This window comes from Macrobrachium rosenbergii, chromosome 17, assembly GCF_040412425.1.
Source record: "Macrobrachium rosenbergii isolate ZJJX-2024 chromosome 17, ASM4041242v1, whole genome shotgun sequence".
Classification (NCBI taxonomy): domain Eukaryota; kingdom Metazoa; phylum Arthropoda; class Malacostraca; order Decapoda; family Palaemonidae; genus Macrobrachium; species Macrobrachium rosenbergii.
In genome coordinates this window covers 34,570,765-34,585,864 of record NC_089757.1, presented here as the reverse complement: position 1 = coordinate 34,585,864, position 15,100 = coordinate 34,570,765, and the positions used below count along the sequence as shown (strand labels likewise).

General features: G+C 38.9%; 1 protein-coding gene across 1 annotated transcript; it reads left to right on the top strand.

The window, feature by feature from the left end:
• The first annotated feature begins 419 nt into the window (after positions 1-419).
• LOC136847610 (uncharacterized) lies at positions 420-11,793 on the top strand. The gene is made up of 3 exons (XM_067119326.1): positions 420-523; positions 3,441-3,563; positions 11,016-11,793. Exons 1-3 carry the CDS (start codon positions 420-422, stop codon positions 11,791-11,793), a joined length of 1,005 nt encoding a protein of 334 aa, XP_066975427.1.
• Positions 11,794-15,100: the final 3,307 nt, after the last annotated feature.

Genomic DNA, 15,100 nt, shown 5'->3' with positions numbered 1-15,100 from the left:
TTTTCATGTAAGAGTTTTTATTTCTCAGACATTACAGACAGAAGTGATTTATGTTTTGGTTATGAATGCGTCAAAATAATAATGTGTCAGTCATTATGATACGAAAACCGTGGGAGTGCCAAATTGCCATGAGGCCGAGTCCTCCCCCGCCCCCCCAAAAAAACACAAGGAAAACGGACGAGTACCAAAAAGTAAGGGGGGTGGGGGTAGGGTCTCGTTCATGATTGACCTACACGAATCCACACCCACAAACCCAGTCCAGTCGAGCAGAGAGAGAGAGAGAGAGAGAGAGAGAGAGAGAGAGAGAGAGAGAGAGAGAGAGAGAGAGAGAGAGAGAGGAGGAATGTCTTGGTTTGGGTCAGTTCAGGCGAAGAGGGCTGGCGGGCGGGCCTGATGATGGCAAGCAAACACGGAGCGTAATGGCGACCGCTTTGAGGGGTCGTATAACTCAAGCCTCAGCGTCCACCGGGCCCAAGTTGGAAGGCGAAGATCGCGTCCTCGGGGGTCGCCTGGCCCCCGGGGGGTGAAAGGGGGAGGGAGGGGGTTATGAGACTCTGAGGTCTTTGTTTGAGCCCCGAGAGCTTTTGTAAAGAGAAAGCGTATAATATGCGCTGGCTAGCCAAGGCTTTAGCTATTGCATTATGTATGTCTTTGTGCCGCCCGTTGGTTGCTGGTGGTCTTGCAACTCGGCGGCCTCTTTGATCGATGGCGCCGGAATAGGGTGCATTATGTGATGTGTCATATTGGTTGTCTGTGTGTGTGTGCGTGCGCGAGTGTCTGGGGAAGTGTGTATGTGTGTATGTGTGTTTTGTGATTTCATGTCTCCGTTTGTCATAAACCAGATTTGTGTATATATATATATATATATATATATATATATATATATATATATATATATATATATATATATATATATATATATATATATATATATATTATACAATATATATACATATATATATATATAATACATACATATATGTATATATATATATATATATATATATATATATATATATATGTTATATATATTTATATATATATATATATATATATATATATATATATATATATATTACATACATATATGTTATATATATAAACTTATAGATATAAATGGTTTGCTCTTTGCCAATCGTATCCCTTCATGGTATACATGAAACTCAAGAAAAATGTAAGATTGGTAATTTTTGACGAAGGCAAATACGTTGCGTTTTTTTGTTGTTACAAACTTGTGATTTAATCAGTTTCGACTTTAATGTGGAACTTTCATCCGGGCGCTTTAATAATTATTAACTAGGGATATTTTCTCTGTTTAGGATGATTAAGGGTTTGTAGCCTAATTTTTTGAATGAAAGGACTGTGTTTACCGTTCAGTAAATAGAGGTAGTGATAGTAATTTTAACGACATGGAAGGTTTGTTAGTCTACTTAATTATATGCCTAACACAAAAAATTGCTTTACTTATTTTATTTACCAAGCATGCATTTATATACCTTATGCATATTAACTGTGTATATAGAAATGAGTATTTAATGGCAATCAGGACGAAGTTGTTGAGAGGTGAAATGAAATATTTTATGATTTTCATAAATTCGTCGGGGCGTTTACTTTGCCCCATTTTTCTTTCTTTTCCTTTTATCATCATCTCATCTCCTATCCCCTTCCTCTTCATCTCATCTCCCGTCTCTCCCTCTGCGTATATAGAAATGAGTACGTAACAGCACTCAGGATTCACAATTATTGATAGGTGAAAATGAACTATTTTATGGCTTTCATAAATTCGTTGGGGCATTTACTCTGCCCCATTTTTCTTCCTTTTCCTTCTGTCATCATCTCATCTCCACCTCATCACCCTCTGTGTATACAGAAATGAGTGCTTAATGGCATTCAGGATACATAATTATTGGCAGGTGAAAATGAAATATTTTATGATTTTCATAAATTCGTCGGGGCGTTTACTGTGCCCCATTTTTCTTCCTTTTCCTTTTATCATCAACTCATCTCCTATCCCCTTCCTCTTCATCTCATCTCCATTTCATCTCCCGTCCTTCCCTCTTCATCTCTAGTCAGCGGTTGCCTCTTCACAAAGTCTTCAGTGACGGGGCGATATTTTCCCATTCACCAGAAGTCATCATTATCTATCACTTTTTATCCCCATCAAAACACGAGCTCTCTCTCTCTCTCTCTCGCTCTCAGCAGCATTCCCTCACCCTCCCTCCCCCGTGGGAGGGGGAAGAGGGGCAGCAACCACTCGCTGAAAACAACCAAAACAGATTTTTCCGTCTTTTCGTGACTCCCATTCCTTGGGTCTCGCTTTTCTGGTTTCGCTTTGTCCTTCCTCTTTCTCTCTGTCACTCTGGCCCATACCCACCCCCTTCCCCCTTCCCCCCTCTCTTCCCCTCCCTCCCCTCCCCTCCCTTTCCACCCCCTTCCCCAATTCTTCTTTTTATCGGAATTTTATTTATCTCGGTTCGGGGACCCTTGGAAACATCGGAAGGGGATCTGGGGTGGAGAGACTTGGGGAAGGGGGAAGGGGGAAGGGTGTTAGCGATGGCTACATGCGTGGGTAGAGGGTGGTGAATGGAGGAGAGCTTGGGGGAGGGGTATAGGGAGGTATGGATGGGGCATGCTTTTTTGTGTTGGGAGGGGGAAGGAAGCAGGGGAGGTGGTTATAGTAGTGGCGCGGCGTGACTGGGAGATCAATGGGAATCGCGAGACCACTGAGAGGCAATAAGATCGCCCCAAGATCGGGCGAAGCTGTGAAAAACACGGTGAATTTATCTCAGTATCTGGGAAAGATGGAGTATGCTTGCCTCAGTATTCATTTGTTTTACTTAATGTCTTCATTTCCTATATATCAGTGTACAGACTTTAGGCGCACGAATATGTTTTTCTTCCCCTCCCCCCCCCCACCTCTCTCACTCTCGCAACGGCTTGATCTATCCCTCCCACCTTAACCTCCGCAAAGAAAGGCCATTATGCATTACTTATGTCAAAAGACTTAAACTGCAGATTTTAGATTTTCGAAAATGTGGGGTCTTTTACTTAATGTATATCTGATCAGATTATGCATTAGCGTTATAAGAAGTCTTACATTTGGTTGTACAAAGATAGTTTCCATTTCATAATATATATAAAATATAAAAACAACATTTTCGAAATGCATAAAACGAGACCGCAAAGAAAAGCAAAAAAAGATGACTCGAAAGTCTCTCTACGACTCGAGCACTTCTCGAGATACCGTTAATGAACTCCGTGATGCTTAGGAAGAAGAAGGAAGAGAAAAGAGAGAGAGAGAGAGAGAGAGAGAGAGAGAGAGAGAGAGAGAGAGTACGATCCGCTTAAGCTCGATTAATAGCTACACGGAGAGCTGAGTTGTTTACAGTTATCAGATATCAGTTTTAAGGAGTGTCATTATCTCCTCTTCTTCTCCCCAGCTCCTCTTTCTCTTTTCATCCTCCTCCTCCTCCTCCTCCTCCTCCTCCTCCTCCTCCTCCTCCTCCTCCTCCCTCCTCCTCCTTATCATTCTCTGTTCCCCAGCCCTTGTTATGTTTACATGGGTGAGTCTGATTTATCTTTTTTTTCGAGTTTTTTATTTTTATTTCTGTCTCTGTGTTTGGTTTGTAATTAAAGTCTAAGGATAGTAGTAATGGTAATTGTCATTATAACCACACTTTGATTTGAGAAATCTCTCTCTCTCTCTCTCTCTCTCTCTCTCTCTCTCTCTCTCTCTCTCTCTCTCTCTTGGATGAATCTCTCCTCCTCTAATTTAATGATCTCTCTCTCTCTCTTTCTCTCTCTCTCTTGATTTGATCTCTCTCTCTCTCTCTCTCTCTCTCTCTCTCTCTCTCTCTCTCTGATTTGATGAATCTCTCATCACAGCATCGTAATTATGCTAATAGAATTAATTTAAACTGCATTTATGTTTATATTTCACAGGTGTTCATATACTTTATATATAAGTAATATTCAATCGGCTGTAAAGCCTCTGGCAGAGTCGTCTTCATTTACCATATTTCACCCCGAAATCCCCAAATTATCGAAGAAGTGTAATCACTAGCCTGACGGCAGGTTCTTCACGAGACATTCCTGTTAAGGTTAATCACGAACTGGCAAGATGTTCTTAATAAATATTTGGCAAGAATCTAAAATGCGGCTTCTCTAGCCAACCGCCATCCATGCCTTCTCTTCGTAGTGGAAGTTTCTCTCTGTCTCTCCGCCTCGATATTGTTTCAGTCTGTTTACTTCAGACATTATTTCAATTGCTGTTTCTCGAGAATAAGTGAGCCATGGCTTGCTCACTTTGCTCCAAGTTTCCTTGTCCTGTATCTGTATGTTGAGCAAGTTTCTCCCGTTGCTTTGTTTTTCTTGATTCCTATATCTATCGCTTTAAGGCGTGAATGCCCCACTCATGATCCAAACCACTGGTGTTTCCTCTCCGTTCTTATTTTGTCCATCAATAGCTCACTCATTCGTATGTTAGAAAAATGGGAGTATTGATTTGCATGAAGTCTTACAGAAGTATCGGCTATTGGGCCAAGGATGAATTAATTAATGTATTAAGATCTGGAAAATGGTCCAAAAAACTGATTTCGGTCCGAATCTGGACCGAGAGGATTTTAGGAAATTTTCAAATGAAATTTGAAACATAGCGCGGTCCGTTGAGGACCTGATATTGTGATCGAAAACCATAACCGGACATGAATGAAGAAAATCGTAAAAGCGTTTACCTCTGGTTACATATGAACACTCCCTCAGCGAGGTAATACCATCAGTGCACCCCACGAAGTGCACTGTAGGCAATACTTAAGGTTCATTGCAGCGTGCCTTCGGCCCCCAGCTGCAAACCCTTTCATTATTTTTACTGTGCCTCCATTCATATAATCTTTCTTCCGTCTTACTTTCCACCCTCTCCTAACAATTATTTCATAGTGCAACTGCGAGGTTTTCCTCCTGTTACACCTTTCAGACCATTTTACTCCCAATATTCCGTTTCAGCGCTGAATGACCTCATAGGTCCCTGCGCTTGGCCTTTTTGGCCTAGATGATATATTCCAGTTATATTCCATACGAACACAAAATTCTTAATCCTCTGACTGAGGATCGGTAACGTTTAAGGGAGTTGCCTTCACACCTTTTCCCATTTCAATTCCTTTCAAAGCACCAACTTGTCTTCCCTTAACGACCGTCATTAAACCATTATTTATAGGGACGGGCGCCGAATGCATAATTCGGGTTTGAATCATGTTGGCCCGTGTACCGCAAAAACTACGCGAGCTCGATATTTGTACAAAGTTCATTATTATCCTTTTATTAAGATATATTATCCGAATTTGTTTCCGCGGGGAAGTATATTTATTTTAGGCCTTTTGCTTTTGGAGTTTTTTTATATATATATTCTTTCCGGTCGTTTACTAATTTAGGAGGTGGACAAATGCTTTAAGGTAATTAGCTACTCGTTTGGCCCTTGTTTATTAGCAACAGGCAATGTTCATTTAATTACTGTAGTCTAATTCATTTTCTCTCTCTCTCTCTCTCTCTCTCTCTCTCTCTCTCTCTCTCTCTCTCTCTCTCTCTCTCGTTTTATTTAGAAATATAACGAGAGTGTGGGAGTTTATGTAAAATTTAGTGTGGGAGATATATTAGGTGTAGAAAATTGCAGTTGCCGTTCTCTCTCTCTCTCTCTCTCTCTCTCTCTCTCTCTCTCTCTCTCTCTCTCTCTCTCTCTCTCAATAATGTCCCAATGTCCAATTTTGGTTATTTTTCTATTTTTCATTTTTTTTATTAATTTATTATTTTTTTAATAAAGGCATGGTGATTTTGCTTGGACGCTACTAGTGAATTGAACTCATTATGTTCACGGTGAACTCTCAGTAATACATTTTAGAGTTGAACATACATGCAGATGCTATATATATATATATATATATATATATATATATATATATATATATATATATATATATATATATATACATATAGATATATATATATAATTATATATATATTATATATATATATATATATATATATATATATATATATATATATATATATATATATATATTTGTATTTTTATGATAGTGACATTTTAGCTTTTTAGTGTTACGAATTCATCTGCTCCTTCATTTTAAAATTATCACTCGAATGACACACAATAAGCTTCTGTTACATCAGGTGTACTCTCTAATAATCATAATTATATAGTGAAATATAATGAGTTCGTAAGTAGATCCCTGTAGGGGGATAGTGTCGTCAGTGCACCTCATGTGGTGCACTGTAGGCATTACTTAAAGTTCTTTGCATCGTGCCCTCGGCCCCTAGCTGCAACCCTATCGTTCCTTTTACAGTACCTCCTTTCATATTCACTTTCTTCCGTCTTACTGTCCTCTCTCTCTCTCTTAACAATTGATTCATAGTGCAACTGCGAGGTTTTCCTCCTATTACACCTTTCAGACCTTTTACTGTAAATTTCCACTTCAGCGGTGAATGACCACATACGTCCCAGTGCTTGGCATTTGGCCCAAATTCTGTATTCAGTTCAATAGATGACAGTGATATGAGGTTCTCCACGATTTTTAAGTTGTCAGCAAAAGTGTTTTATGACGTTTGTTCGTCTTTATTAAAATTATGACTGTGCGTCTTGAAAATAAGATAGTTCAATATGAAGTTGATATAAATCTTGTTGCAGTTACTGATTGCTAAAAGCAAAACGAAGTGGGCAGTCATGACAGGGAACTAAAAAGGATTTCTGCGATATGAATAAAACTTACAAAGATTCGCGGCTACAGTTTAGTGATGTACATTATAGTTAGCGTTTGTTGCCCATCTCCATGCTCTTTTTAGTGTGTGATCTTTCACTTCCTTATTAATAACGTTCTTTGATATCTTTTAGCATACAAATGTGGAATGGTATTATTACATTGTTATGAATATTGACGTTCCTAAGTTTCAGAGGTCGTAAAGGTACCTCAATTACCTGCGTTTTATGGCTTGTGTTTTTAACGTTTTAAGGTGCATGTGCTAATTCATTATCTAGTTACTCAGTTTTTAGTTTTCTGTAAAAGAAAACTGTTGAGATGGCTTTGTCAGTCCGTCCGCACTTTTTTCTGTCCGCCCTCAGATCTTAAAACCTACTGAGGATAGAGGGCTGCAAATTGGTATGTCGATCAACCACTCTCCAGTCATCAAACATACCAAATTGCAGCCTTCTAGCCTCAGTAGTTTTTATTTTATTTACGGTTAAAGTTAGCCATGGTCGTGCTTCTGGCAACGCAACAACACAGGCCACAAGGGCCGGCTGAGAGTTTCATGGGCTGCGGCTCATACAGCATTATACCGAGACCACCAAAAGATAGATCTATTTGCGGTGGCCTTGAGTATACGCTATACAGAAAACTCGATTTCGCATTATTTATTTGTTATATATATTATTTATCAAAACTACATCCAGCGCCAAGTTGTATTTTAGGTTTTGGAAATTTATATTGAACGAAGATTGAAATGGAAGTGTTTAATTAAGTGATTCTTTCATTATTCTTTGTTTTAAATTTATTTCGATTCTCTGTTTTAAATTAATTTGAACAAGCTCATTTGCGTACATTTTACATTTCATCACACAGAGCAAACGCTATTATTAGCATAATTTTTATTGCAAGTTCCAACCACGAAATTTGCCTAGTTCAGTTTAACACAAGATTAGACAGAATATGTATATCTACCTAATTCGTATTCTTAGGAGCATAAAAGATTTTTTTAAAGTTAATTCGCTAAAGTTTATGTCTTAATTCCTTCCATTTTTGCCTGTGTTGGAAGCAAAGGGGAAAGAACTTCAAGACACAAATATTCATTATATATATATATATATATATATATATATATATATATATATATATATATATATATATATATATATATATGTCTCTAATTTCTTTCCCCTCCCCCTCCCCTTCTCCTCCCTCCCTTCCCTTCCCTTCCTTCCTGGCTGGAACGAACGAGGAGCAGGGTCATGCCACAAAGACGACAACTCGATTAGGTGACCTCGCGTTTCTCCCCTAACATCGCAGACAGGGCCTTAATTAACTGCTGTTCGTTTCACTGTCGCCATTTCAGAATCTTCTTTGATTGCACAGCTGTCCGGGTCGTTTATCTCCTCCTCCCCTCCTCCTCCTCCTCCTCTGTTGGGGAACCTAAGAGTGTGTATAAAAGGTGGAGGTTTCCCTCCCGTTTATGTTGGTGGTCGTTTTCATAAAAGCGCTGTTGTTGTTATTGGACTTGATTTTGTAGGAAAAGACTTATCTCCTCCTCCTCCCCCTCCTCCTCCTCCTCCTCTTCCTCTGTTGGGGAACCCAAGAGTGTGTATAAAAGGTGGAGGTTTCCCTCCCTCTTATGTTAGTGGTCGTTTTCATAAAAGCGCTATTTTTGTTATTGGACTTAATTTTAGTAGGAAAAACTTATCTTTTCCTCCTCCTCCTCCTCCTCCTCTGTTGGGGAACCTGAGATTGTGTACAAAAGGTGGAGGTTTCCCTCCCTTTTATGTTGGTGGTCGTTTTCATAAAAGCGCTGTTGTTATTGGACTTGATTTTAGTAGGATAAGTCTTTTTTTTCTTGTCACTGATGCTTGCCATAATTGTTCTTCATTTACTCATTCTATTTATATTCTTGTTATTTAGCTTTTCATAAACCACATAATCAAATAGACTGAAATTGCACTGTGTACGAAAGTAAAATTATACGTTATTCCAGTAAAATCTATATTAGTATCCGGACAAGAATCTTGGCGTGATGAAACTGTAAACGATTTTGCTGTTTTTACAATAAAGGTCTACAAAGAACATTAGGACCGGATGGCAGGACAGTGTGAGAAAACATACCATAAGGAAATTTACGAAAATTTCATATGTAGATCAAATGATATTGAAAGAGAGAATAATAGATGGTATATTATGTCAGCTGAGGTCACATGGACACCAGAAGAGTTGGATGACAAAAACCTACTTAGATGAGAGCTGTGATACTGGAAGCTGGGTATGAGTGGAGATTAATGGAACTGAAAGCACGGGAAAGTCACGGGCGTTGGAATTTTATAGATGTCCTTTACTTCACACGTCGTCGGTGGCGATGTTGATAAACTTCTAAAGGGGTCAGTGCCGTCAGTTCGCCTCATGCGATGCGTTGTAGGCATTACTTGAGATTCTGAGCAATGTCCCTTGGGCCCCTAGATGCAACCCCTTTCATTCCTTTTACTGTACCTTTGTTCATATTCTCTTTCTTCCATCTTACTTCCACCCTCTCCTAACAATTGTTTACTCTCAATTCCGCTTTCAGATCTGAATAACTTCATAGGTCCCAGCGCTTGGCCTTTGGCCTAAATTTTGTATTCCATTCCGATGATGATAAACCACACGACATTTTCGATATAAAATCTTATGCACTGTATAGCAGTTTGAGTAGAAAGAAAATGTTGTTTTGGAATGCGTTCATTTGGTTTACCTGATAATCTGCCCAAATGCCTCCATAAGAGAGTTTATAAACTGAAGGCTACAAATTGACTTTGGTATTAGTAGGTCTCTCTCGAATGGCAGATGAAGGAAGCATATTTGATCACTGTCTTGTTACAGTTCTTGGCGCAATGATTTGAAAGCCTTTCCCTAGACTCGTCATAGTGATAGTTTGTAAGCTAAGAAATGAAAACGCTGGAAAAATTCAAATTACTGTTACTATCTTCAGAAGTGGGTGGCATAAATTGTTATGCAACTGGTTCTCCCTACATCACTTTAGTGTCAATGTCTGAGTCCCTTTTCAGTACAAATTCCGTCCGATATCTCATCAACACTCAGAGGAAAACAAAATACCCTTCCTCTTTGTAAGCATTGCCACCCTTCCTCCCTCCCTAATTCTCCTCTCCCCGCAGAGGCCCCTTTGAATCCACATTATCCTTAAAAACTATCATCCCCTTAGGAGACCGCAAAACTCGCTCGCCCGAACAAGACGATTGACTTATAACTGTCGGTCGCGGAAGAATGGCGCGAGGTTCAATCATTATATATTACATCTCCGGGCGAATGGCATCGTCTCGGTGACTCGACATCTCTCACCTATTCCCCGTGCGTTATCGAAGGAGGACCAGTGCTAAAAGAAAGGAAAGGAGAGAGAGAGAGAGAGAGAGAGAGAGAGAGGGGAGAGAGGGAGAGAGAGAGAGAGGCAGGGGAGTTGGGGGGAAGCTGGGTCCCTCATCATGATTTTTCACGCCCTGACATCTCTCTCTCGTCGACTCCAAATCAATTTCTAGTTTCTGAAGCAAAGTCCAGAAATGGTGGGAGAAGGAAATAGTAAAGAGAGAGAGAGAGAAGAAAGCCTGACTAGGATACAACAGTGTCCTTTGACCAACGATCCTGTAGAAGAAAAAACTCAAAATGAAATTGATGTACGTTTGTAAGTCTCAGTCTTACGCAGTATATATATATATATATATATATATATATATATATATATATATATATATATATATATATATATATATATATATATATATATATATATATATATATATATATGTGTGTGTGTGTGTGTGTATTGCATGGCGTTAATTATAGCCCTAATAACAGGCGAAGTCCAATACTTTTTTTTCACTAACAAACGCTTTGTACCCGTCACGCGGGGAGAATTAACCCCGTGGCATAAGCAATTTTTAATAAGCGGAGAATTATGGGGAAGCAATCATGTACCGGCTGTAATAATATCGTCATTTACGAGCCAAAGAGAAAATGAATGAAAGTGATCAGAAAGAAAGTGTAAGGAGCGGGAAGACCGTAAGCCTGTCAGTAAATAATTCCTGCGATTCTTTACCCGGGGAAAATATTTTCGTAATTCCCGACGTTTCCTTTCAATAAGAGCCCGGCTGAAATATCAGCTTGTCAGGATATTTTTCCAGCGAGAAAATTTCAATAATACGTCGCCATTTTCAACCGTCGAACGCAAGACTTGGTAGCGATAAGGGCGATATTTCATAGGCTAGGCTCTCCTCCTACTCCTACTCCTCCTACTCCTACTCCTCCTACTCCTACTCCTATTCCTACTGCTACTGCTGCTAGTCCTCCTCCCACCCCTGCCCTCCACTCCCTCCACCCCTCCTGCTCCCTCCACCTTCCGTTTCCCCTTCTCCTTCCATCTATTTTCCCTTTCCTTCTCCCTCCTCTCTACCACCCCCCCTCCACCCAACACCTCCTCCACCTCTTCACCCCTTCCCCTACACCCCCACCCCACAATCCCTCTCACCCTAACACCCCTTCCCCTCTTTGGCACCCCTCCCCACAACCCCTCTCCACCCTACACCCTCCTCCACCTCCCCCTACACCTCCCTCCACCCTTCCCTCACCTCCCACCACCATTCCCTGCACCATCCCCCCTCAACCCCTTTGCCCTCAACCCCCCATCAACCCCCCTCACCTCCTTGCCCTCAACCCCATCAACCCCTCACCTCCACCTTCTGTTTCCTTGCTCGTTCCTTCTTTTCTTTCCATTTCCTTCTCCCTCCTTCTCCTCTCCCCTCCCTCCTCCCCCTCCTTCCACCTTCCGTTTCCCTTACTACTTCCTTCCTTCTTTGCCTTTCCTCCTCCCTCCTTCTCCTCTCCCCCTCCCCTCCACCTGCCTTTCCCCTTACCCTTTCTTCCTTCTTCTCCTTCCTTCCCCCACCCTACAACCCCACTCCCTCCACACCCATATTCTACTCCTTCAATTCCATCTACGTCCCTACAACTCCTTCTTATTCGTTTTGGGTACTCCGTGTAAACAGAGAGCATCTGAGCGCAGTCTGAATAGAAGTACGTTCACTAAGAACAATCTTTCGAGACGCCTGAATAGATTTAGGAGACAGATTTTGAAAGGAGAATATCGTCAATGAAGGAAATATAAATTAAACGTATAGGGTTCATATATATATATATAAATTATATATATATAAATTAATTATATATATATACACATACAACCACACACACACACACACACACACACACACACATATATATATATATATATATATATATATATATATATATATATATATATATATGTGTAATGTGTGTGTGTACTAATTTTCCTCTGCAAGGAAAGGACCTCAGAGTCTGCTGCATCTCTCAAACACACTGCCACTAGGAGCTAACAAGGCTATACCACTTTTACAAGGGGAAACTTATTAATAAATATAGATGGTTTAAAAATAATTCTGAAGATGATGAAATAATAATAGATGTTCAACTTCCAACAGGTTCCAAAGCTATAAATAAATAAGGAATACGTCTGGATGCGATTGGAGTCGTCTCTGCATGCAAGTTGAATGGATACATATGAAAAAATTCATAAAGTTGAATGAATAAATATAATAAAAAATTCATAAAGTTATATGAATAAATATGAAAAAAACTCATAACTTGTGGGTGAAGATCCTAAGGCTTCTAGTTTTCGTCCTTACCCTAAACATCTGAGGAGAGAGAGAGAGAGAGAGAGAGAGAGAGAGAGAGAGATAAATATAAATATGAAAGAAATTCATAATTATTTGCCGAGGCAGATATTCAGCCCTCTAATTTTGGTCCTCCCCTACACAGATATTGAGAGAGAGAGAGAGAGAGAGAGAGAGAGAGAGAGAGAGAGAGAGAGAGAGAGAGAGAGAATCATAAACCTTGGCTCATTCCAAGTTCACTTTTACTTAAACTTTATGGCTGGACTTCCTTTTTGTCAAACCGCAGAGGCAACCACTTTAAATCCATTTTTTCCGTGTAGGCCTAACGGAAAATGCCCATCGGTACCAAACAATATATCAGGCTTAGATAGTTCGTATTTCCTTCTACCAGATCATATTTCATATGCTATACATTATTAAAAAAAATAATAATAACGTTATCAAAGAAAATGACAGGTGCTTGCAATAGCTTCTATTAGTATTAGTCTCTTCGTAGGGAAGAATTACCTTTAGGCACCTGATAAATATTAACTAACATTGTTAGATAACGCTGTTTCTAGTGCATCTGTAGATTGGCTTTCTTTCAGCTGAGAGAGAGAGAGAGAGAGAGAGAGAGAGAGAGAGAGAGAGAGAGAGAGAGAGAGAGAGAGAGGAGAGAGAGAGTGAGGAGAAGACTGCACTGAAGACATTTACAGTCCAACGCCTGTAGGCAAGTATATGTGTTGCGGGTTTAGTGTTAAAGAAAATTATGCAGTATGACTTATTTGATAGACTGTACAATATTTTTATCATTATTGTTACATTTTTTTTTCAAAAAATCCTTAAAAGTTCATATATATAAAAGAGTAGGAAGTATTTTGAGGAAAATATGTCCGTCTGTTGACAAAATATTCCTGACACATTGTAATCATAGATTTTTTCTCAGAATTGGTTTCGTAATATTTTTATGCTTTTAATATTCCAGTTTAATGACTTGGGTGAGTGCTGACTTTTATTTTTTATTTTTTGCATCTTGGGATGTTGTGGTAAAAAAAAACAGTGCAACAATGACATATAGTTATTTACATAATGATATCTTTTACTCATTTCTTCACACGCCACGTATGTCATTAATAGTGCAACAATGGCGCATAGTTATTTACATAATATCTGTTATTCTTTTCTTCACATGTCACGTATGTCATTACAAACGTTATTATCCCATTTTTAGGTAGGAATAATTTCTTTTCGTTGATATAGCTATCTTTCACACTCCTTACTGGTTTTCAAGGATTTACAAATTGTCATATTTAAAATAGCTAGGATACGTTCATGAATATCTTGGTTTTCCAGTGAAGATTACTTCACAATTCTCTCTTATTTTATTAAATTTTTATTTTATTAAATGTAATTTGCTAACTCGGGTAAATCTGAAATTACATCACTTAGCATTCATAATACAAAAGAACGAACATTTTACTTGTGGAAATTCTATATTTGAAATCGTTTTCAAGTAAGGATTACCTCACCACACGGTTCTAAATTATTGAATGTAATTTTCCAGCACAAGTGAATCTGAAATTACATCACTGAAGACTATGCAAAATAATGAACATTTTACATTGGGATATTGCATATATGATATATCTTAGTTCTTTAGTAAAGATTACTAGAAAACTCTTCTAAATTAAACAATGTAATTTGACAGTTGGTGAATCTAAAATTACATCACCAAGGAATAAAAATACAAAACAATGGACATTATTTTACGTGTAAATTATCAATTAAAATTAACAGTGAAAAATTAGAAAAAAAAAAAATACGAAAACTATCGCTGACCATTCATGATACAAAACAATGAACATTTTTACGTGTAAATTATAAAAGTCAATTAGGAGTTAAAAATGATACAAAAAAACGCGAAAACATCACTGACAATCATGATGCGAAAGAATGAACAATTTTAAACGTAAATTAAAAACGAAAATTAACAAAATAGTAAAAATTAAAAAAAAAAAAAGTACAAGAAAACCTTCCCTTCACACGAGAGATATAAAGGGGGGTTAGACAAATGCGCCTTACTTAAGCGTCCATCGAAGCAGTCGGCGGAGTTAAACCGCTAATCTCTCTTGAGGCCCGGGGAAGCTGATGATGCTGGCTGGTCTCACGTTCTCCTCCTCCTCCTCCCCCTCCTCCTCCTTTTCTTCTTGCTCTTCTCCTTTTCTTCTTCTTCTTCTTCTTCTTCTTCTTCTTCTTCTTCTTTCTCCCTCTCCATCTTCTTTTTCCTCTTCTACCTTTTCCTCTTCTTCTTCTTCTTCTTCTCTTTACTTCCTCTCTCCTCCTCCTCCTCCTCCCTCCTCCTCCTCTTCATTTTCTCCCTCCTCCTTCTTCTTCTTCTACTTCTTCTTCTGCTCTAAGGCAGAATAAGAAGAGACTTGGACATCGTTTCCGATGGCAAAGACGGAAATGGGTTGGGGGCTGTTTAAATATATTATTTATATATATATATATATATATATATATATATATATATATATATATATATAGAGAGAGAGAGAGAGAGAGAGAGAGAGAGAGAGAGAGAGAGAGAGAGAGAGAGAGAGAGAGAGAGAGGGGTCTTGGCATGAGTCTTGTGGTTTGTGTGTGAGAGATTTGGGG

What these genes read in the sequence shown, in the direction of transcription:
- LOC136847610 (XM_067119326.1), top strand. Translation starts at nt 420, where the DNA reads ATGGCGACCGCTTTGAGGGGTCGTATAACTCAAGCCTCAGCGTCCACC. An exon ending in GGTCGCCTGGCCCCCGGGGG is followed by an intron (nt 524 to 3,440) that starts GTGAAAGGGGGA and finishes TCTTCTCCCCAG; the next exon opens with CTCCTCTTTCTCTTTTCATC. An exon ending in CCCTTGTTATGTTTACATGG is followed by an intron (nt 3,564 to 11,015) that starts GTGAGTCTGATT and finishes GATATTTCATAG; the next exon opens with GCTAGGCTCTCCTCCTACTC.